The 22,887-nt window shown below is 44.6% G+C and overlaps 1 protein-coding gene across 9 annotated transcripts in view; it reads right to left on the bottom strand.

The window, feature by feature from the left end:
• Rcl1 (RNA terminal phosphate cyclase like 1) overlaps positions 1 to 22,887 on the bottom strand; it is a 61,172-nt gene that overhangs the window by 29,424 nt on the left and 8,861 nt on the right. For 8 of the 9 annotated variants that reach the window (XR_013048037.1, XR_013048036.1, XR_013048038.1 and 5 more), the window contains exons 2-6: positions 14,021 to 14,092; positions 12,144 to 12,319; positions 8,384 to 8,458; positions 7,793 to 7,917; positions 2,153 to 2,278 (exon numbers count right to left, since the gene is read on the bottom strand). Coding sequence is in view for 6 of the 9 variants with exons in the window: in XM_076561935.1 (XP_076418050.1) it covers positions 2,153 to 2,278; positions 7,793 to 7,917; positions 8,384 to 8,458; positions 12,144 to 12,319; positions 14,021 to 14,092 (574 nt within the window). In the remaining 3 variants the exon portion in view is untranslated. Of the gene's footprint in view, positions 1 to 2,152; positions 2,279 to 3,675; positions 3,863 to 7,792; positions 7,918 to 8,383; positions 8,459 to 12,143; positions 12,320 to 14,020; positions 14,093 to 22,887 lie in introns of those variants that run through there. The other variant, XM_016009338.3, reaches the window with a different exon arrangement.

The following is a 22,887-nucleotide window of genomic DNA, read 5'->3' as shown; positions in this document are numbered from 1 at the left end:
TGAGAACTCACTTAACTATATATAGTCAATGAGCTGGCACTGTGGTCTCTGCCATGTTTCTACCACCCAACAGCTAGAACCTAAGTGTCCAGGACCACAACTGACTTACTCATGCATCCAACAAGCAAGCACCTGGGGGAAGCTTCCACAGCCAGGAACTGGAGCATGCTGGGTAAACATCTGAGATTCTGTCCTCACAAAACTCAGTGGCAATCAATTTAGCCAGAAGGAAGATAAATAAATAAATTACCAGTCCGTAAACAAGAAAACAAAGCATGTCTCCACAAATTTGCCAGATTTGATGCCTCAAATGTACTTTGTCCAATGCAAAGTAAATGCATCCATCAGAAAGCTTTACCAATGGCACACTCCATACACAATTGCAACACCATGCTGTCTCCTTTAATACCATTCAACACTGTTCTCAAATTGTCTTCTATATCCAGAACACTGGCCAAAAGAATTCCAGAAAAACTATAGGTATAATTATGATGTTTATTTCATTTTTATTTTTAGAGTCAGCATTTCACTATGTAGCACCCAGCTGGCCTCAAACTCGCAATCCTGTTGTCTTAGCCTGCAAGCAGGACTGGGATTATAGACATGCACCCCCAACGCTGGCTAGTGATGTTTTGCATGCACTATATTGACTCCCTACATGGAAGAATTCTATTGCCCAGTTTTTAACTTCTTTAAAACTATTATCTATTTAGTCAAAGGCTAATAACAACTGCCAAAGCAAAGGTTCCAGAGAATCTGACCCATGTTTAACAAATATCATTCATCATTAGAGAGCCATAGAAAATTCTAGTGCAACATACAAGATGCCTTTGAGTCGCTCGTGTACACACACACACACACACACACACACACACACACACACACACACACTGCACATCCAGCATGGTGGCAGCATGCACAAGACATCACTGAGGATCTGCACTGGGAGTCTGCAAAGCAGTCTCCATAGCTTTCCAACACATAAAGAACTGCCTTATTCTTTGTAATGACTGTGTAAGTCAAAATGCACCACCCTGGACCAATGTGCATGCTGTCTAAGTGCCAACACAGGACACCAAGAAACGCTAGCTCCCAGGGTTTTAGGCTGTAAACACTACACTGCAACAACCCTTACTCGTGTGGATTCATCACTGGATCAGATTGGAGAATAATCCAGACATGACTTCACAATGATTTATTACCCATAACTTGGGACTTAAAAACTAAACACAAGTGTAAATCACATACTGGTTTTATATGTTAATTTTTAAAATCGAGTCTGAAGCTAATGACCATTATGTCCGTATCTTGATCTATATGTACGGCCACTCCTCACAGAATCTGACCCTATACCAGTTGGCTGGGTCCACGGCACTATAAAAAGCTACACTGTAGCTGGTGGCAGGCATCATGGCCTCCAGGCCTGCACTGTTTCTTTCCTGCACATTCTGGTGAAGCAAGAGATCAGAGAACAGACTATCCTGGAACATTCAGACAGCTTGTGCTCCTACATGCCCTCCCCCAGGCCTCAGCAATCCCCATCAGAAAAGAACTGACCCATGAATTCCAGATCTAAGCTAAGGTAGAAGACAGAAAGAAAAGGCCAACATTAGTGGTTGCCATTTCCATAATATGTACTGAGTGCTAGATACATTTATAGTATACACACATGCTTTTTAAATTTAATGTTTACAATTACCCTGGGATACATCGTTACACTCAATGTGTCAATGAAGAATGTTCTGGTGGTTGAGTAATAAAAGGTATGGAAATGTCAATGACCTTCCCCCCGCCGAGGGAAGGGCCAACTCTGTGTACACATCTTTCCAGTCCTAACCTCTGACACCATCACTTTCCACTGGGCAGTGTAAAGGCCAGACTTCTCACTTACACTCAACCGCCCCTTCTTCACCTGGACCCTTAGCTCAGGTCAGAGGCTCTCAAACAGCTGTGAGGACCAACTGTGCTGCCCCTTAGAGAAAAAGTGACTTCTTAACCCAAGTAGATAACTGTAGAATCCAGTGTTTTCATTTTCGGGAGAGAAACCTGAAAACTTCAGATCCAAACCAATGTGATGAGAACTGGAAAAATAAAGACCAGAAAGGAGTGCTGCATTATTCCCACTGGGGAGTCTGTTCTAAAATGCACTCACTTCCCAGAGTTGACGCCTTTCATGTGGTCTGTGTAGATATAGATGTCGGGTATGAACTTGTTGAGGATGCTCCTGGCAGAATCCACAATCCGGTTTGCCATCTGAGGGGATACGCGCACCGAGTACCTGCAGCCCAGGGTTAAGGAAGTTACGATACTTGGACGACAGAGCAGAGAAAAGCATGTTAGGAAGCTAGCAAGTTTGTGTCATGCTGAGACCTACAATCCCATCGTCTCCCAACTATTACTATTTTGCTTAATAGTTCCATTACTCAATTTTTTTCATTATTATAAAAAAAATGGTTAAAACAGTCATGATGAAAAAGAATCTAGATTCATTCCTATAACGGAAAGTATATAGTCAAGCCAGACGTTGGTGGTGCACAACTTTGATCCCAGCATTCAGGAGGCAGAGGCAGGTGGATCTCTGAGTTGGAAGCCAGTCTGGTCTACAGAGTGAGTTCCAGGATAGCCAGGACTACAAAGAGAAATCCTGTTTTGAAAAACCAATAGATAGATAGATAGATAGATAGATAGATAGATAGATAGATAGATAGATAGATAGATAGATAGATAGATAGATAGATAGAGAGATAGAGAGATAGAGAGATAGAGATAGAAATGAAGAAATGAGTCAGGACTCACAGCCCGGCCCTGACTTCCCAAGCACCTTTTCTCTGTAACTGTTCTAGAGTGTGAAGATGCCTGCTTCTTCAGAGCCACACTCAGGCTCCCTGTGAAGACCAGGGAACACTCTGCTTGCTCCTTGTGCAGTCTGACTGCTATAAGAGGTCTCTCTAAGAATGTAAGACCAGGCCAGATACCACACTGGGGTGGCCCTGGGTCATCCCAGCCCACTTTCCAGGATGCCAACAGGACAGGGAAGCAGAAAATGTTTCCTGAAAGAAAGATCAAGGGGACTGACTGCTGTTTTAAAGATCGCACATTTTCCAAACACACAGAGCTATGTTCCACTATTTAAGAATCGGTTACTGCATTTGTGATGACAGAGGGGCCTCTACCTACTACTCGCTGGTGAAAACTACTAGCCAGCTCTCTACAAAAGGGAACTCCAGAAATGGAGGAAGAAATTAGCAAAAAGGGTTGGTGCCTGAGGATGTGGAATCAATAACCCCAAGTTAAAACTTTGTAACCCAGACAGACTCTCCCTGATCCCACTTCCAAGTGCAGTATACCCTCAAGAGCTGGAGATGCACAGACAAAGAGGCAGAACTGAGCAATGGGAAGAAGAACATGTGGTCTTCCCACCACCACGATATCAATCCATACGGACTCCACATAGGGTGATCTGCCCATTCCTACAAAGCTGTCCAATAATTACTATCAATAACACACTTGATTCTCATGAGAACTAAGAAACAAACGCAGTGCATGGACCCTGACCTGTCAGCTAGTTCTCTCCTTGTCTGAGCTTGAACCCTGCTAAAGAACAACCTTCCTGGATCCTGCTGCCCACTCCAGCCTGCCCAGTGAGTCCAGCCCCAGACTGGAACCGCTGCCTACCTCCATCCGGGCCATCTTCCACCTGAATTGCCTTCCATCACTCTTCAGTCCACAGATGCCTCCTGTGGAAGTCCTCCAGCCAGGACCTTGAACTTCCCACATTTCCCTCTAGACACATCTTGTCCTCCCTCCACACGGGCAGGGACGTTACTGCTGATCCCTCCCAACTCTCCAAACTCCACTTCTGTACTCAGAAATGCTCAATCAATATTTGACTGGACTCAAAGGACAAATCCGAAATGGGGAAAGAGCAAAAAAAAAAAAAAAAAAAAAAAAGGACTTTTTCAACACACAAAGAGTCCAGTTTCATCACCACCAGCTCTTCTGTCCAGAATGTACTTTGAACAGTTGAGGCAAACAGCCCCAGGTCTCACAGCCTTTGGACTGAGTGGGTGCCATCTTTTTGGAACCTGAGCCTACCCACACTCTAGGACAGCTCAGGAGATACCACCACCCTGAGACAACCCCACAGCACTCATGGATCCCAAAGTTCTTTCACACACCTATCTCCTTATTTCATGCTCACATCAACCCCGCGCCGGGGCCTTAAGTCCTGGCTCTCGAGCTTACTACAGGGTAAGCCCCTAGGATGCAGAAATGAGACACTTGCTCAAAGCGAAACAGACCTGACTACAAAAAACAAATCAACCAAAAAACCAGCTTCCTCCCCTGCTCCCCCTCCGAGACAGGGAAAGCAGAGGACAAGGCTGGGTTTTGGTGTGCACTGCATGTATATACATGTGTGGTACATGGTGTGTGAATGCAAAAACAGACCAAGACTCAAACTGGCTTCTGTGCTGATAGGGAAAAGCAGCCAGACCCCACAGATCCCAACCCACCCGGGTCACCTGCCTGTACCCCAGCTTCTGCACTTAACTCCTCCACGCTGAACCATGAGCTCTGGATCAGCAGCATGAAACTGAGAGTGTGCACCCTGTCAGAGTGGGTGGATGGCGGTCAGTAAAAGGGTCTCGAATCACGGCTGCTGGACACCAGCATGGTGGCATGGGCCACCAGCAGCTTCTCCCAGGACCTGTCTACTTGGTCACTGGTCTCCAAGTGGAAAAAGCAGTGCTGGGGTTGGGGGTGGACATCAGTTAAAACCACAGTTCTCCCAATACAAGAACAGGCTCAGTCCAGCCGGAACCAGCCCTACAAGTGAGACCCACGCTAACCACAGCTTTCCCAAAGTCAGCGTGTCCCTCGGGTTCTGAAACAGGCCAGGTGGAGAGGCAAGCCTGCACCGATTTGAGCGGCTTGTTAAACGACGCTCGGCTGGAAGGTTTGCTCCTCAGAGAGGAGTGTGAGCAAGGGTGCTGTGAGTGCTTCCGTGGGCAGATTTCTGCCAGGGATCTGTGCCAGTTTAGGTGTTCTGTCCCTGCTTCACTCAAGAGGAAGGGATGTGGAACCTGCCAAGTATCTTCTGCCTCAGACTCCACATGGGGAGGGTTCAAAGAGCATTAGCAGGGAAAGCCAGCTGCTTCACTCAAGAGGGAGGGATGTGGAACCTGCCAAGTGTCTTCTGCCTCAGACTCCACATGGGGAGGGTTCAAAGAGCATTAGCAGGGAAAGCCAGGAAGGACAATGCTACCTTTACCAGTTTCCTATACAAAACTCCAACAGTATTCCCGACATCTGATTCCACAGTTCTTCACGGTACTCACATCTATGTCCACTGGACCTGATCTTCAATCTCAGGCTTCCAATCCCTTGCCCTTCTGCCTTCTCCAGAACGGTGAGCCCTGCCACCTTACTAAGTGACGCCCATCCTGACAACTGCTCCATCCTGCCTCTCCAGCTTGCCACATCTCTCCACCATCACCCTGCACTGCCCATCCACTCTGCCAGGTGTTCCCATCCTTCTCAGGGCTCCAGTCTCCTCTCTGCATTCTTCGTGGCTGCTGACTTCAACTCACTTCTAGTTCTCATCTTGCCCCAGAGCTACAGATCCTCAATTCCAATGTCCTTTCTAGACTTATATCACTGGAGCCATCAAAATCGGCATGTGCAACACTGAACTCACCCTCACCTATTCCACCCTACCCCAACCTTTTGTAGCAAACATCCCTACCAGCAAGCCTTGGGAAGAAGCCTCCAAACCATCCCCAATGACTCCCCGTCCTCTTCCGTGTGGGCCAGGTGCTCTCCCTCTGCAGCCTTGGGAAGAAGCCTCCAAACCATCCCCAATGACTCCCCGTCCTCTTCCGTGTGGGCCAGGTGCTCTCCCTCTGCAGCCTTGGGAAGAAGCCTCCAAACCATCTCCAATGACTCCCCTTCCTCTTCCGTGTGTGCCAGGTGCTCTCCCTCTGCAGCCTTGGGAAGAAGCCTCCAAACCATCCCCGATGACTGCCTGTCCTCTTCCGTGTGGGCCAGGTGCTCTCCCTCTGCAGCCTTGGGAAGAAGCCTCCAAACCACCCCCAATGACTCCCCGTCCTCTTCCGTGTGGGCCAGGTGCTCTCCCTCTGCAGCCTTGGGAAGAAGCCTCCAAACCATCCCCAATGACTCCCCGTCCTCTTCCGTGTGGGCCAGGTGCTCTCCCTCTGCAGCCTTGGGAAGAAGCCTCCAAACCACCCCCAATGACTCCCCGTCCTCTTCCGTGTGGGCCAGGTGCTCTCCCTCTGCAGCCTTGGGAAGAAGCCTCCAAACCACCCCCAATGACTCCCCGTCCTCTTCCGTGTGGGCCAGGTGCTCTCCCTCTGCAGCCTTGGGAAGAAGCCTCCAAACCACCCCCAATGACTCCCCGTCCTCTTCCGTGTGGGCCAGGTGCTCTCCCTCTGCAGCCTTGGGAAGAAGCCTCCAAACCACCCCCAATGACTCCCCGTCCTCTTCCGTGTGGGCCAGGTGCTCTCCCTCTGCAGCCTTGGGAAGAAGCCTCCAAACCACCCCCAATGACTCCCCGTCCTCTTCCGTGTGGGCCAGGTGCTCTCCCTCTGCAGCCTTGGGAAGAAGCCTCCAAACCACCCCCAATGACTCCCCGTCCTCTTCCGTGTGGGCCAGGTGCTCTCCCTCTGCAGCCTTGGGAAGAAGCCTCCAAACCATCCCAATGACTCCCCGTCCTCTTCCGTGTGGGCCAGGTGCTCTCCCTCGGCAGCCTCTCTCACTAGCAGCTCTCACCCATCCTGACTACCACCCTCCCTGCCTCTCTGTGGGGCACAATAATTCTGTGACCACTGCCTCTAAGTGGCTGCCATTAGGTGATTTTTTTCCCATGACCATACTTTCCAAATGTTCCATGAAAGTTTTTACATGACCACGGAAGTTGTCTTCCTAATACACAAATTTGTTCTCCAGATGAAAATCATTGACTTAAATAAATGCCAACTGCTCAAAATGGCCTTCGGTTCTTCACCGGCTCCCGCTCAATCCACACCCCACTGTGTTCATCAACATCACTGACCACCGGAGTCCTGCTGGCCTGCATTGCTAGCCACTCCCCAGAATGGTGGGGCGCCACCTGCTCTGCAAAGGCCCTTTTCTCACAGAAACATCCCCCTTTCTTGGCCTACTTCACAAGTCTCCATCCTTCAAGGCTCATTCAAAGGTCCCTGCTCTCCTCCAGCAGAGGTTAAAAGTCTGGGGTTACTGACAAGGTTTAAATCCTAGTTGTGCCAATTAGCTATGTGACATTATTAGCAAACAGAGCTTTTATACCTCAGTTTCCCTTATCTGCCGAGTAGAATTTGAGTTAACTCAAAACTTTCTGAACCTTAACACTGAGGTACATAAAGTGATCTTCCTCCTCCAAAGGACACAGATGAAGCACTTCACAACAGAACATACTGTTAGATTCCAGCCTCCCCCAAAATCCTCCAGATAACTGGCCACTCCCTCGTCCCAGATCCCCCAGCCACTGCTCCTACCCCTACATCATTTTATGTGTTATATCAGAACTTTACTTCACGGAATCATTTCCATCCTCAGCTAGTGCAGCACTAAGTGAAGAAAAAGGAATGATCAACCTTGTCACCATGAGGCACATAATAAAACAGATCTCAATTACTACAATTCCACCACTAACACTTTGATGAGGTTGTTGCCTAAAACGCAAATAGTGGAAAGAAGTGGAGCTATTCTCTTCATGAGGCAATTAAGAATTAGTATCTAATGCAAAGGATACGCCATTCCTCTGATCCGCTTGATTTTTCCTGGGTCTGTGAGCTGGACAGGCTTCAGGACCTTCCTTACAGGACATGAGAAAAGCACTTCGCCTCCTCCTCCTGGAGGCATTCCCCGTCGTAAGATCTACAGAAATGATGAGGGGACGTAGGTGATAAAGCAGACACAGGAAACATGGCTTCCCTGACACCCAACCCAGGAAGGTCAAATCATTCCCACTAGCCTTTGAAGACACCACAGATTCTCAGGAGCTCCGGGACACAAATTATACGAGGACGACTCAGACAAGAGAGGCAAAGGTCAGACTCCATGCAGTTCTATTCCTCGGCTAACCAGCAGTTGTGGTATGGTGTGAAGGACTCAGGAATGTACGTGTTCATAACAGTACCTCCCACAGCGTAAGTGCCACCTGACTGCTGGCTACTACTGCCATGATTAGAGGGTCTCTTTCAGTTCACAGTTTGATGCATCAGTTAATAAGCCCTGTAAATCATCGTGATATATGATGATGTGGAATGTGGCACACATTTCTTCCAATAAGTTAAATAAAAAAAATGTCTTAGGTATATACAGCCAGCTCACACATTCTTACCTTTAGCTCAAATGACTCTCCATCAATCCCAAACTGTTTCAACAGAGGGAGTGCTGTTGCCTTAAGAACATCAACCTAGAAGTTATTTCAAAGAAGAATTTTAAATTAAATTTTGAACACGTAGATAGAGTTCAAGAAACAAACAAAACTCAAGAGACTGCTGGACTCACACAGAAAACAAACTGGGACCTCTGTCCATTTTCATAGGTACCCATGGCATTATTTTATTAGTTTATTAATAAATACTATAACATTAATTTATTAATCTCTTCCAAATATAGATAACACGTATGTTCCTTTTAACACTTAGAGCTGCTCTCTCTTCAGGTCAGAGTAAATCAAATGAACTCCCCAATGTCTACCTAAGAATCCAGGTGCTCATTCCACGTGGTAGGGGCATCGGGGGAATGATGTCCTCAAAACACGAAGCACTGAAACCCCAACAGTAACTACAAAGGCACTGAGGGTTTGTGGCAGGATTTTGACAACTACTGTTATCTCTTCCGTATCCTGGAAGGCCTGGGGAGGCTGCACTGTGAGAGGAAGCCAGGGTGGTAGCTACATAAGCAGGAGAGACCAGAAAGAAGCCTTAGTCCTGGTCCCACACTCGGCCTCTGATGAGCTACATGGCTTTGGTCAAAAATATCACATTAATCTCAATTTCCTTCCCAAAGACAGGCGCCAAGCCTTGCTATCTCCATGATGCCACAGCCTAACAGGCTGATTCAATCCAATGATCCAGCCGGGCGGTGGTGGTGGTGGTGGCGGCGGCGGCGGCGGCGGCGGCGGCGGCGGCGGCGGCGGCGGCGGCGGCGGCGGCGGCGGCGGCGGCGGCGGCGGCGGCGGCGGCGGCGCACGCCTTTAATCCCAGCACTTGGGAGGCAGAGCCAGGCAGATCTCTGTGAGTTTGAGGCCAGCCTGGGCTACCAAGTGAGTCCCAGGAAAGGCGCAAAGCTACAGAGAAATCCTGTCTCGAAAAAACAAAAAAAAAGTATGAACAATCTCAATACAATGATCCTCCAATGAGGTTCAAGAGCAGAAGACGGGTGGTCAGAAGTAGAATAGATATAGAAGGCCTAGGAACACATTCAGAATGGACTGGGTGTGGCAGGGGCAGGATCCAGCAAACTATTAAAGATAAGCTAATTTTATTAGATATTAAAGCTAAACATATCCAAAAACCTAAGAGTCATGCATCACTTAACAATGGGAGATGTTCTGAGAAATGTGTTGTTGGGATATTTTGTCCTTGTGGGAAACTATACAGTGTCCTTATACAAACCTAAAGGGTAGTCTACGCGAGGATTTCCCCTAAAACCCACAGTGACTGGTTTCCCTTCCTGTAGTAGCTCTCCCTTGTGGTGGTATTCTAATTGTACTGAAATGTGATTTTGATTGTATGCTAATAAATAAAGTTGCCCAGGGGTCAAAGCTATTAGAGCCATAGCAAGAGTGTGGCGGTGGTGGCACATGCCTTTAATCCCAGCACTTGGTAGAAGAGCTAGGTAGATCTCTGTGTGTTCAGGGATACAGCCAGCATTGGAGACATACGCCTTTAAGACCTGGGGGGCTGTACATACAGGCAGTGATGAGGCAGTCACGTGTTTGGGTTTACAACCAATGAGAAGGCAGAACAAAAAGACTATGAAAAGACATACACACAGGAAGTAGCTCTCTTTCGGAGAGCTAGGACCACCGCAGGAGGAAGGGTGAGATTTTAGCTCTGAGCTCTGACCTCTTGGCTTTCTCTTTTACATTGGTTCTGTGTTTCTTATTTAATAAGATAGTTGGTTACATCTACACTCCCTAATTGCTCTATCTTGACAGTCTTTTCCAAAACTTAGGTTGAAATTTGTCCTTGCAACACTGGTCAAAAACTTTTAGAGGTGATGTAGCGAATTGGATGCAGACTTCATTTAACAGACTATGGCCAGTACCAGGAAAGTGGCTTAGTTATCTTTCACATACGCTTCTCATACAAGGTTCGGTTTGGCTCAGTATCTCACATGTCCCTCAACCACGTTACAATATGTCCCATCTCTTGAACTTCCCAGGTTCCAGAAGAGAATAAAGTTTTAATTTATCAACTACTCAGTCTCAGGTACTTTGTTATAGCAATGCTCATCAGAATAAGACAGACTCTCTCCAGCTGTGCATCTCTCTATCGGCCAGCTTTTGCCTTCCAGTTTCCAGCTACACACCCCAAGAGAATGAGTTCTTGGAGCGAAGAATTAATTACTCACGAAGTCCATGCTTTATGCGGAGAGCAGCATGACAGAGGGACAGTGAAAAGAAGATGCCTGAAGATGCTATAGGCTGAGGAAGTTACTCTTTACCCGACTTAGGCCCTGGTTTTAATCGTCTGGTCAGGTTAAACAGGGTCACTTTAGTCAGAGCTGGCAAGTAAAGCATCCTCTAGCTATGAGAACAGATTTGCTTTAAGCAAGCTACACAAAGGTTAAAGCATTGTTTCCGAGGAATTCATCAACTGATCATTGTTACTAAAATATAAAGTGTTTTTTGAAAACGTGTTTAATCAGTGCTTGTGAGCATTAGCAATTATAGGATGAGTATGAAACAGACAGAGGGCACAGTGCTGAAATCCCAAGCCTGCGTTTACCATTACTTGAGACACGTTGCCTACCTACAACCAAAGTGCAGGGTCCTCCCCTCCTATTTGAACCAAAGAAACCATTTCCTAGAATCTCCAGACAACGTGGGGGAGATGGGGCAAGCAGCTCTAATTTAAAATTCTTACAGGTTACAGAGCAGCATTCTTTCACCCCTGGCTGAAAACTGCAAATCCTGCACTGTACTTAGCATCCTGTTGAGAGTCCATGTCGTTCAGTTTCCGAGAACTGAGGAGTAAGTCCTCAGTTGCCCAGAAACACGTTATATAATGGGACCACAGTGGAAACCTTGGTAAGTGTGAGTAGTCGCCATGAACTGCTCCTTCCCACTCAGGAAATTTGCGACACCCTGCAGCTACCCTCAGAAGCTGCCATGGCCTGCATCTACAGAAAAGATAAGATGCCTCTTCAGTGACCAGTGCGTGGCCATCAGCTGTACGAAGCCTCTTCCAGACGGTAAAGTGTCCTAACCTCCTTCCCTCCCCACAAGATGTTAACACAGACACTGACAACCATGGTGAGTCTAATGAAAATTGTTGATGGGTATTAAACCATTTTCCTCCTATCTATAGGAAAATTAACATGCTTAGTGAGAAGCCTGTCATTTCCCACAGCTACAAACACTCATCCATTCCTTCTCCGCCCTCAAGCCCACTTTGTCTGAAGCTTCTTAAGTGAAGAGTCCTTGAGGTAATGGCCGAGGCCTGAATAGGACTGAGGCAATGCCCAGAGATAGCATTTCCTGCCTAAAACTTTGATCTGCTGCCCTCTAGCCTCAGTGCTCACACGACCTTACAGAGACTCCACCCACACGGCAGCCAGCAGAGGCATAGCTCATGTCAAGCATGAGACAGCATGACATGATGAGACAGCAAGCATCTGTTCTGAAGGTTTGTAGACACAGCAGAGAAGACACTTTGATGAATGTTAACCATCATCTCCAACTTGACATCACCGGTCTGAATTCTCCTGGGTCTTGGAGTGAATTACCTAACTCTACCTCTCAAGGTAAGTGGCAAACAAAATGCATGTGAAAACAAACTGTGCTTGTAAGAAACTTTTTTCATAGAAACTGGCCTGTGACAACAGACAGAAGAAAAATCCCACCCTGGTCTGACCTCAGTACTCACCGAAGGGTCAACCTGGTCATTGGTCACTCCTCGCAGAACGATTTTTAACGGGTGTTTCATAAACGGAGCCAGGCAAAGCAGAGCCTCCAGGTAATAGCCAATGCTGCGGAGAACGCTACAGTCATGCTCCACAGACCCACCATACAGGAGACCAGGCTGGTAATACAAGGTTGTTCCTTAAACCAAGAGAAAAAACAAACAAACGATGCAGCAGGAATAAAACTAAGTATGAAGACAATGAATGTAGTGAATTCCCAGAGGAATTGGAATAAGGCACCCAGGGAGCTCAAAATGTCATTCCTCAGAATCCACACCTCATGTCAAAAGCTGACTCACCACCACCAAGCCTCTGAACAAGAATAAACTGGGTACGATTTAATAGCAGTAATATATAAACTCCTCCGAAGCTGTGTAAGCTGCCGGAGTCACAGTGGAACACAGTGGAACACAGAAGGCTCCTGACGGACACCGAGCTTCCAGAACACCCAGACTGCTGGCTGTAGGGCTGTGGACCAATGTCTCAGACACCAGTGGCCCAGTCCGTACACTCCCCTCAAATGAGGACTCTCACGCACCCCACTTACCAAACACGATACCCACATAACTCAGGTTCTTGTGATATCGAATTCCATCAGCGTTAGCTATTTTAATTGGTATTAGTTAGTGAAGTATCTCAACTTATTTTGTCAGCGGACCCACATCATTATCCTAGTTCAGATTCATGCAATCCAAAAAAATTGTCACTGTATTTACCAGGGGAAGCACAGCTACAAAGAGACAGATGAACATCTCATTCCTGGGTCTGTTCTCCATTAGGTGTGGTAGAATACAGACAGAGACCAGCACATCTGCGTGGTACAGTGCCACCTGTGAATCCAAATTTGCCTTCTTTCCTAAGAGAGTCAACATGCGGGAAAGGCTAAAAAATCCTTTGTGGAATGAAGATGGACAGTTCATGGTGTCAGCAAATGTCTGCCCTACTTCCTAGTCAATGCAGATAATAGTTCCAGTAACAAAAAGAAAACCTATGAAGGAACTCCAAAGATTATCAACAGGGGTAGTTAAGTAGTGACTACCCATCCATACAGTAAAGGACTAAACTGGAACGCAGAGACACACTGCGAGCCCGCACAGGCCAGCAGGAAGCAATGGCGACCACCGAAGAGGAAAAGCACAGCCCACGGAGCTGTGACGTGACTACCTGAGGAGAGACTAGACGATGCAGGGGCTCAAGGGCTGACGGGACTGCCAAATGTCTTGAAATGTATTTACAGAAACTTGCATAAAAATAGATTTCAGTACCTACAACAATACAGTATACCTGGGATTGCACATGTTAAATTCGGAAAGTTTACGTATATGCTAAGTATATGAAACACTGAATGCTCGCTTTTGTCCGAAATGGCCACTTGTCTATTTCTCTAAATCAAGTGTATTTCCCTTACTTCCTTTCTTCCAGTGTTGAGGATTAAACCTAGGACCTTGAGCAAGCTAGGCATGCACTGTACCGCTAACTTATAGCCGTAGTTCTGTTATGCTCTTAAAGATTAGGAGATTTCATATATTTATGCTTGTATTTATGGTATGATTGTGTGTGTACATATATACATAATTATACCATAAACACATGGGTCTTTACAGTTGAAACTAATATATTAATGATCCAGCATAACGAACTTTTCTTACAATCTCCCACTTAGCACTTTCTTGGGTTAGTTTCAAAAGGTCCTCTCCACACATTCATGAAGATGGCTTGGATAACACAAAATGGTTAGTCAAGTGTTTTTAACATAATACAGTATTTATACCCCTCAAATGAGAGGCAGAGGAATGCCTACACAGTACATGCAGGTGCTTTTAGAAACAGAGAAGAATACCTGTTTGGTTGATTTCAATTCGAGAACCATTAGTTATTTTGTCCAACAGCCTTATAAAGCTTGCTTCAAAATCTGTGAGGGAAAAAAAGATAAAATCTTCCATCAGACACCATTTCTAGAAAACATGTTCCCTCTGGAACTGGCTGACAGATCAGTTACCACCTGAGGGACCTGAGGCAGTGAAAGAGAACTGACTAGAACAATTCAGTTCTCACATCCAACTCTGTGTGTGTGTGTGTGTGTGTGTGTGTGTGTACACTCAGCACTCTATCAATCTAATAGGACGCTAATTTTACCCATATAGAGCCTATTAAAAAGCCTGGTGTGACAGCACACAACTTTAACCCCTGTGCTTGAGAGGCTAAGACATGAGCCAGCCTGATGGACACAATGAGCTCCAAGGTAACATAGTTAGACTGTCTCAAAACAAACAAGCAAACTACCCAACCTATAAAAAAACCTCAAAGGGGGCATACCAAATGTGGTAGTTTGAATGAGAAATGTCCGTCATACTCCATACTCTCAGGCATTTGAACACTTATAGCCCTGCTTGGTGAGGTTTAAGAGGCGTGGCCTCGTTGGAGGAAATGTCACTGGAGAAGAGTTTTAAGGGTTTAAAGCCTTGCGCCATTTCTAGTTCATGCTCTCTGCTTCCAGCTTAATCCCAAGTGTGAGCTCTCAGCTCCCTGGCCCAGCCTCCACGTCTGCTGCATGCTGCCATGCTTCCCCGTGATGACAGACTCTCACCGCTCTGGAACTGTTAAGTCCAAATACAAGTTGCTTTGGTCTCAGTGTTTTATCACAGTGGCAGAAAAGTAATCAGTACGCCAAACAAAGAAACAGCAGAAAGTACAGAAGATTTTGAAAATAGAAGTTGTCCTTTCTCCAGAATGCCTAGGAGGAATTTAAGTAGATGCCACCTTCAGTTTCACAAATGAGGAATTCCCTTTCTGATCTATAACTATCTGACTAGTTCAGTTGTTGTTGGTGGTGGGGGTTGTGGTTGTTGTTTTGCTTTTTATTAAAAGAGTATTTGAGGGTCTGGGGAGGTAGCTCAGTAGGTAGAGCACTTGCCGCAGCAAACCAGAGTTCAGGTCTGTGTTGTGTAACTGGTGATGGCCTACCTGCAATCCCAGAGTGTACAAGGTGGAAACGGTCACCAGAGCAAGCCAGCTAAAAGCGAAAGCAGAGAGCTCTGGAGTCAACCAAGAGCTCTGCCTCTAACTACACATAAGGTGAAGAGTGAGCCAGGAAGACTCCTGAGGTCAACCTTCGGCCTTCACATGCACACAAATGTACATTCTCACATAGGCAAACACACATTGCAAAACTAATTCTTTAAAATCGTACTTGAATATAAAATATTACTACCATCTATTTTTAAATGCATGAAAAGAATGTTAATGAATGGATTGCCATTGATAGGAGTAGGTAGAATTTAATTTTATATAAAATATTTACATTTTATGCTCAAATTTTCTTTAATTCCTTTCTAAATATTTCTTTTTATTTTATATGTATGTGTGGCTTTATCTGCATGTATGTGTATGCATCAAGTACATGCTGGGTGTCCTTGGAGCCAGAAGAGGATGTCAGATCCCCTGGAACTAGAGTTAAAGACAGTTGTGAGCCACCATGAGGGTGCTTAGAACCAAACTCCAGTTCTCTAAGAGCAGCAAGTCCCCTGAACTGCTGATCTATCTGTCGGTCTAGCCTCTCAAATTTGCTTTAATAGATATTATCTAAAATCTAATAACTTGTCAAAAGCCAGGCATGGTGGGTTCATACCTGGAATCCCAGCACTTGGAAGGCTGAGGCAGGACTGTTGTGAGGTTGGAGCTAGCCAACTCCTCAGTGAGAGCAAACAAAACCCACTAGCAACTCTTTAAAGGAGAAAGGGATGAAGGGAAGAGAGTGAAGACAGGAGGAGCTTGAGTGCAAAATGGGAGGAGCTTGAGTGCGAAATGGGAGGAGCTTGAGTGGGAAAGGGGAGGAGCTTGAGTGGGAAAGGGGAGGAGCTTGAGTGGGAAAGGGGAGGAGCTTGAGTGGGAAAGGGGAGGAGCTTGAGTGGGAAAGGGGAGTGCGTCCTCTAGCCTGTCTCCCTGTCTCTCCTCGAACTTTAACTCCTACTCTTGAACGATAGTAAGACCAGCTCTCCCGCCCAGACAGATCCCACTCCTATAATACACTAGCACCCCTAGAAGTCACATAAACCGATCCCAAAGGGAGAGCAAATCATCTCAGTGGCTCACACCTACCTGCTCTGTTACTTAATGTGGCCCCACAGCTCCTCTCGGAGCAGAACCTGTAATCTATACAAAGAGCATCGGCCCAAAAGTCAGAAAGACACCATTAAATCTTAAAACAGACAAAAAACGGTGACTATAACTTACTGTTGTTACTGGAGGTTTACTTTCAACCGTACATCGTCATTTAAGTCTTCAGAATCACAAGGCAATGGCATCATTACCACGTCAAAGAAAAAAGGCTGAAACCCAAGACTGCCGACACACCTAACCTGTTCCAATGACAGCAACTGCAGAGCCAGGATTTGAGTCTGCCTGTCCTCCAAAGTCCATGCCCTTAGCAACATGACGAGTTTGCCTCTCCACTCTCAAAACCAAGCCCTTCCCTCGGAAACCCGAACTTCTCTACTACAGAATGAAGGATTCTGCAAGCAATGGAATGGCCCTCATCAACACTCCATTTTAATAACAACATCATGGACTACAGCAGACCCCAACCAATCAGGGATTGAATTTTCCAGTTGTTTATTTCTTTGTTTTGTTTTGGTTCTCAAGACAGGGTTTCTTTCTATAGCCCTAGAAACTGTCCTCAGAGCAGTTCAGGGGACTTGCTGCTCTTACAGAGAACTGGAGTTTGGTTCTAAGCACCCTCATGGTGGCTCACAACTGTCTTTAATTCTAGTTCCACAAGCACACATACTAGATAGATGGATGGATGGATGGATGGATGGATGGATGGATGGATGGATGGATGGATGGATAGACAGACAGACAGACACAGATAGATAAAAATTTTTGAAGAATTACTACTAGTCAATGCTAGTCTGAAAATATTAAATAGAAAGTTCTAGAAATAAACAATTCCCTTCTGTTCTTCCAGGATATGAATCCTACCTTTATCCAGCATATTGAAGTCATATGTTCTACCTCCCTATTGAATCCTCAGTCATCCCAGCTGTCATTAGATCCATAAGCTGTGGTACCACAGCACTCTGTTCCAGGCTTGTGTATCTTACCCAGTGATGACCCTAAGGCACAAGGGTAGCGATCTAGCTATGCGGCCATGCTTAGGAGAAGCATATGTATACCATATACATTATGCATTTATGTATAGGGGAAAATGTTTAGCAAGGAATGGTGGGGGGTGCTGGCAATCCTAGAACTAGAGAGATTGGAGCAGGAAGATCAAGAGTTCAAGTTCAGCATGGAATACAAACACCAGGCCACCCTGAGCTACACAGTGAGACCCTGCCTAAAAGAAAAAGGAAACTATGCAAAACTAGAGTTCAATACTATGTGTAGGTCAGCCATCAATTGGGGTGGGGGACTTGGCTGGGGATGGGACATATCTTAGAACAAATGCCTCAAGGAGAAAGGGTATAGCAAGGGTACTCAAGATTCTTTAGCTTCAGTTTTACATGTATCTGTAATAAGTTCTTCTATGGGTGGCATCACAAAAATCTGAAAGTAACTGAAGGATGGAATTAGTTACTTCTACAGAACATTTTATTTCTAAAAACAGGTACCATTTGTATTACAATGCCACTTTCTAGTTAGGTTTATAGTAAATGTGAAGTACTCTGAAAAGAAATAAGCTTTTGGTTTGCTCAAGCTTTCTAGTTACTTAAAGAAGAGGCACTTACGAATAAAGCCTAAAATTAAAGCTCCATAGATCTTATAGATGAAGAAAAAGAAGGAATGGAAGGAAAAAGTAGAGCGGGAGGGAGAGAAGAGGGAGGGACTTTAAAATCATGTTGTTTTGCAATCCACGGTGCTCTTAGTCATGACCTCAGTCAGAAGTGATCACTTGGCAGGAACATGAGTAGGAAGAGAATGGCACCTCAAAAGGCCTCCAGGCAGATCATCCCAGGTCACTGCAAACACGCTTCAGAAAGCCAGAGTCCTCCCAGCAGTGAAGGTACAGCTCCATCATCTGGTGCAAAAGATCATCTCAAATTCGCCTAACAACAGAGCCAATTCCCCAGCCTCGTAAGCCAAGATGCACAGGAGTGTTACCCACTCACCTCCCTACCTGGAATCTTCCCTTCTGAATTACTCCTTAGTGCCTGAAATTAAGAAGGCTGAAAAACTTAGGGGTAACGTTTCAAAACCAAGCACAATGCTACTATACTGTGTGAGAATACAGAGTGTAACTCAGGGCAAGACATGGGCGCCATCAGAGACACGGCAGCAGCTGTGAATGGGGAGAAGTATGCTGACGAGGCTCCACCTCTTGACCTGGGTGGGGGACATACAGGCTCATGGTACAATCTCTTAAGCACTGTTTTATGTCTTAAAGTATCTCTAGGGTTCTTTTAAATGTTTCAATTTAAATTTATCGTGTGTGTGTGTGTGTGTGTGTGTGTGTGTGTGTGTGAGAGAGAGAGAGAGAGAGAGAGAGAGAGAGAGAGAGAGAGAGAGAGAGAGAGAGAGAGAGGCATGCCATAGTGTGGACATGAAGATCAGAGGACAACTCTGTTGAGTCAGAGATCTCTGTATGCCTTTATGAGTATTCCAGGGATAGGACTTGGGTTGCCAGGCTTGCACTGCAAACACTTTTATCCACTGAGTCTTCTTGAAGGCCCAGATTTACACTTTTAAAAAAAAGGGTCAGATGCATTCCTGTCTGAGGCAGAAGGCCCAGGACTTTGAAGCCAACCTGGGATACACAGACAACCCTTGTCTCAAAAAGTAAAATAAATAAAGGATAAAAAGAAGGAGCTAATTCCTTAGTCCTTTGTTTTCCTCGAGACAGTGTCTCAATATCTATACCCTAGCTGCTATGGAATTTGCTATGTAGACCAGGCTGGCCCAAACTCAGAGATCCACCTGAAAAGAGCAAATTTCAATGAACTACACATAACAGTTTCAATTTAAAGGCCTTCTAACTCAAGTGTCTACAAATAGCAGGCTACTAGCTTACAGCATATCCACGGCAGAACACTTTGAATCAATGACACTTTTGATATACTCAACTAGTGTGAGCCACCTCCAAGGTGCATTAAGAAAAACTGTAAAACTATGCAGGTAACTGTGTGTGTGTGAGAGAGAGAGTGAGAGAGTGAGTGAGTGAGTGAGTGAGTGTGCGTGTGTGTGTGTGTGTGTGTGTGTGTGAGAGAGAGAGAGAGAGAGAGAGAGAGAGAGACGGACGCACAGTTATGGGGAAAAAACCCAAACAAACAACAACAAAAAAAATCCAGAGCCTGAAAAGACACAACTTAGTAACCATGGCTGTTTCACAGAATGGAGACTAGGAGACAGACTCTAAATTCCTTTCTTCTCTCTAAACTTTGAACCATGTTCATGGATTTTTAAATGCATAAAATTTTACATAAAATTCAAACACTTTTTCACACAATTTAAAAGTTAAAGAATGATTTCACCAAAATTTTTAATACAATGCAGTTGTTAAGAATGTTTAAAAGCCTGACCTGCAAGATGTGATTGTAATCTCAGAACTCAAGAGGCTGAGGCAGGAAGAAATGAGTTCCAAATCAGCATGGGCTACATAGTAAAACCACATCTCAAAAAAGGAAGAGAAAACATCAGGTTTAAAGAAATTATTCAGTTGCACAAAGAAATATTCATACTATAACAAAAAAAAAGTTAAAAGGAACATATTCAATGTGACTTCAAGTTCTTTTAGAAAATAGTGGGAAAACAAGACAATAAGTAAAGTTATTGTCATATTTTCCCGATTAAGTCCCAAAGGCACAAATTACAAACACACACCCAATTCTCAGTTAAGAGATGTCCAATCGCCTAGAAAAAAAATATTTCCTTTATATATGAGATTCTATAATATTTTATCATTTCTTAACCTGCATAATTCTTAAAGTAAAGAAACATGACATTTTCCTAGATTGTGAACAGACAAAGGAAAAGGCACAAAACAGAGTATCTTCAACAGAAACACAGATCATGAAAGCATAGGAGGATTTACTAAAGCAAAGGTTACCACTCTAAAATTTTATAAATTAGAAGAGGAAAAGCAAGAAACAAGATGAACTGAGAGCTAAGAAATGGTAAAGAAAATATAGCACTATGGAAAAGTCTGGAAGACTGCTTCCTGGAAAATGGGGGATGTTCTGTGGTCTAGGAATTAAGGTGCACAATCTGATCAATTATTTAAAATTTTGAACAATAAGAAGTTTCCCCAAAGAAGTATTACTTTTATAACATAAAGATGAAATCACAATTTTTGTCTCATGCATGCACATTTTCTGTGTTTTGGTTTTCTTCTATGAAACTGCGAAAACAATAAACTCAACATCACTGATGCTGGGGAGTCAAGTTCATGTCTCGTGTTTGTAAGTACTTCACCAACTAATCTAGATCCAAGCTCGCCTAGGATCAAGAGCTTTTATAATAAACTAGTCTATTACTACATTTATAATGAACACTCAAAACAAAACAGGAGACACACACACACAAAAAGACACAAAACAAAGAGAGTGAGAAATTGTATCAACATCGAAGAACAGTGGAGAAGGCCTTGGAAACTTTCAACATTCAAAGAAAAATAAAAATTATTGGCAAATTGCATCATTCAAAGAGTAAAAAAGAACATATAAAGGGGGCTCCTGCAAGACAATCACAAACATTTTCAAAACTAAGCTAAGGAACAAGCTAATCTCATTTAATGAAAGCAGGTCAAAACTCCAAATAATTACCATATATTTCTTAATTACCCACTCTGACTAAGGAGGAGGCATTTTAGCCAGTTTGGATGGAAATGTCTCTTTCCTAATAAAAAGAAAACACTGTAATGAAACATAAGAATGCCTATGTCACTACTAACTACAGCACTAAACACATAAATAAGGGGTAAATCAAGTAGCCTATTAGTGAAAGAGACCTGGTAATATTCAGGTCTGCATTTTGTTTTGAAAGGTATGGTGAGTTTACTAATTTTAACAGAGTTTATTTCTAAAATAGAAACCTTAGCTCCAGAAGGTTTCCAGAGATTTCCAGAGAAATCTTCCTTAGTCATGGGGGAATTAGTGTGAAAACACCCAGGCAATGCTGAGTTCTGAATACAATAGATTTTCCTCTCTATATAATGTATCTATATTTAACTTGCAAATTAAGTAAGAAACCAATAATACCTACTCATAAAACAATTATTTCAGGAAAATGCTGAAAGTTACGCGAATGTGCTCTGTCTCTCAAAACGTCTTACCGTACCACCTTCACCTTTCTGACAGTGCCAGGCTTCCATGGTGTGATGAATAAGGTAGTAATGAAGTGCTGTGAAGTGGCACAGCTCTGTGCTGTAAGTTACCTGAAGGCAAGTACTATGATAACTTTGTTAGTGGACACAACCTGTGACTGAAGTCAAGTCCAGCCACCCATCCTCAGTAAGCCACTTGAAAGAGCCAAATGAGCCTGGTGATTGTGGTGCATGCCTTCAATTTCAGCACTTGGAGGCAGAGGCAGGCAATCTCTGTGAGTTTGAGGCCAGCCTGGTCTACAGAGTAAGTTCCAGCACAGCCAGGGCTACACAGAGAAACCCTGCCTCCAAAAAAACAAAACAAACAACAAGAGCCAAATTTTAATTAAAAAAAAAAAAAAAAAGAGCCGGGCAGCAGTGGCGCACACCTTTAATCCCAGCACCTGAAGCAGAGCCAGGCGGATCTCTGAGTTCCAGGCCAGACTGGGCTACAGAGCAAGATCCAGGACAGGCACCAAAACTACAGAGAAAAACATTGTCTGGGGGGGGGGGGGGGAGGCAAAAGATTTATTCATGTGGCCACATTGAGAAAAGGGGTAAAGGGAATCAAAGTTTTAAAAAAGGGCCAAGGATATGTGCATCTAAGCATTCCTGGTCCAGGTGTGTCCCAACTAGCACTGACCTACCATCATCTAGGTTCTTACCAACAGAAAGTCTACCTAACACAACAGAATATACATTCCTTCTAAGTGACCACAACACTTAGAGCAAAATAGACTTAACAGAGTTGAAATCATAGCAATATCCTCATACCATAATAAAGTTAAAATCACGCGGTGGTGGCGCACACCTTTAATCCCAGCACTTGGGAGGCAGAGCCAGGCAGATCTCTGTGAGTTTGAGGCCAGACTGGTCTACAGAGCAAGATCCAGGAAAGGCGCAAAGCTACACAGAGAAACCCTGTCTCAAAAAAATAAAAAAAAAAATAAAAATAAAAAAATAAAAATAAAAAGAAAAGAAAAGAAAAGAAAAGAAAAAGAAAAAAGAGGGCTGGAGAGATGGCTCAGAGGTTAAGAGCACTGGCTGCCCTTCCAGAGGTCCTGAGTTCAATTCCCAGCAACCACATGGTGGCTCACAATCATCTATAATGAGATCTGGTGTCCTCTTCGGGGCTGGAGAGATGGCTCAGAGGTTAAGAGCACTGACTGCTCTTCCAGAGGTCCTGAGTTCAATTCCCAGCACCCACATGGTGGCTCACAACCATCTGTAATGAGATCTGGCCCCCTCTCCTGTCTACATAATAAATAAATAAATCTAAAAAAAAAGAAAAAAAAGAAAAAAATCAGTATCACAAAGAAAGCAAAAAATAATCCAAACACTAGGAAATTAAACATGCTAATGAATAATCCATGGGTCAAAAAAGTCTCAAAGGAAAAATTTTGAATCCC

Source organism: Peromyscus maniculatus, chromosome 1 (genome assembly GCF_049852395.1).
Source record: "Peromyscus maniculatus bairdii isolate BWxNUB_F1_BW_parent chromosome 1, HU_Pman_BW_mat_3.1, whole genome shotgun sequence".
Taxonomy (NCBI): Eukaryota; Metazoa; Chordata; class Mammalia; order Rodentia; family Cricetidae; genus Peromyscus; species Peromyscus maniculatus.
This window is presented reverse-complemented; position numbering and strand designations above follow the sequence as displayed.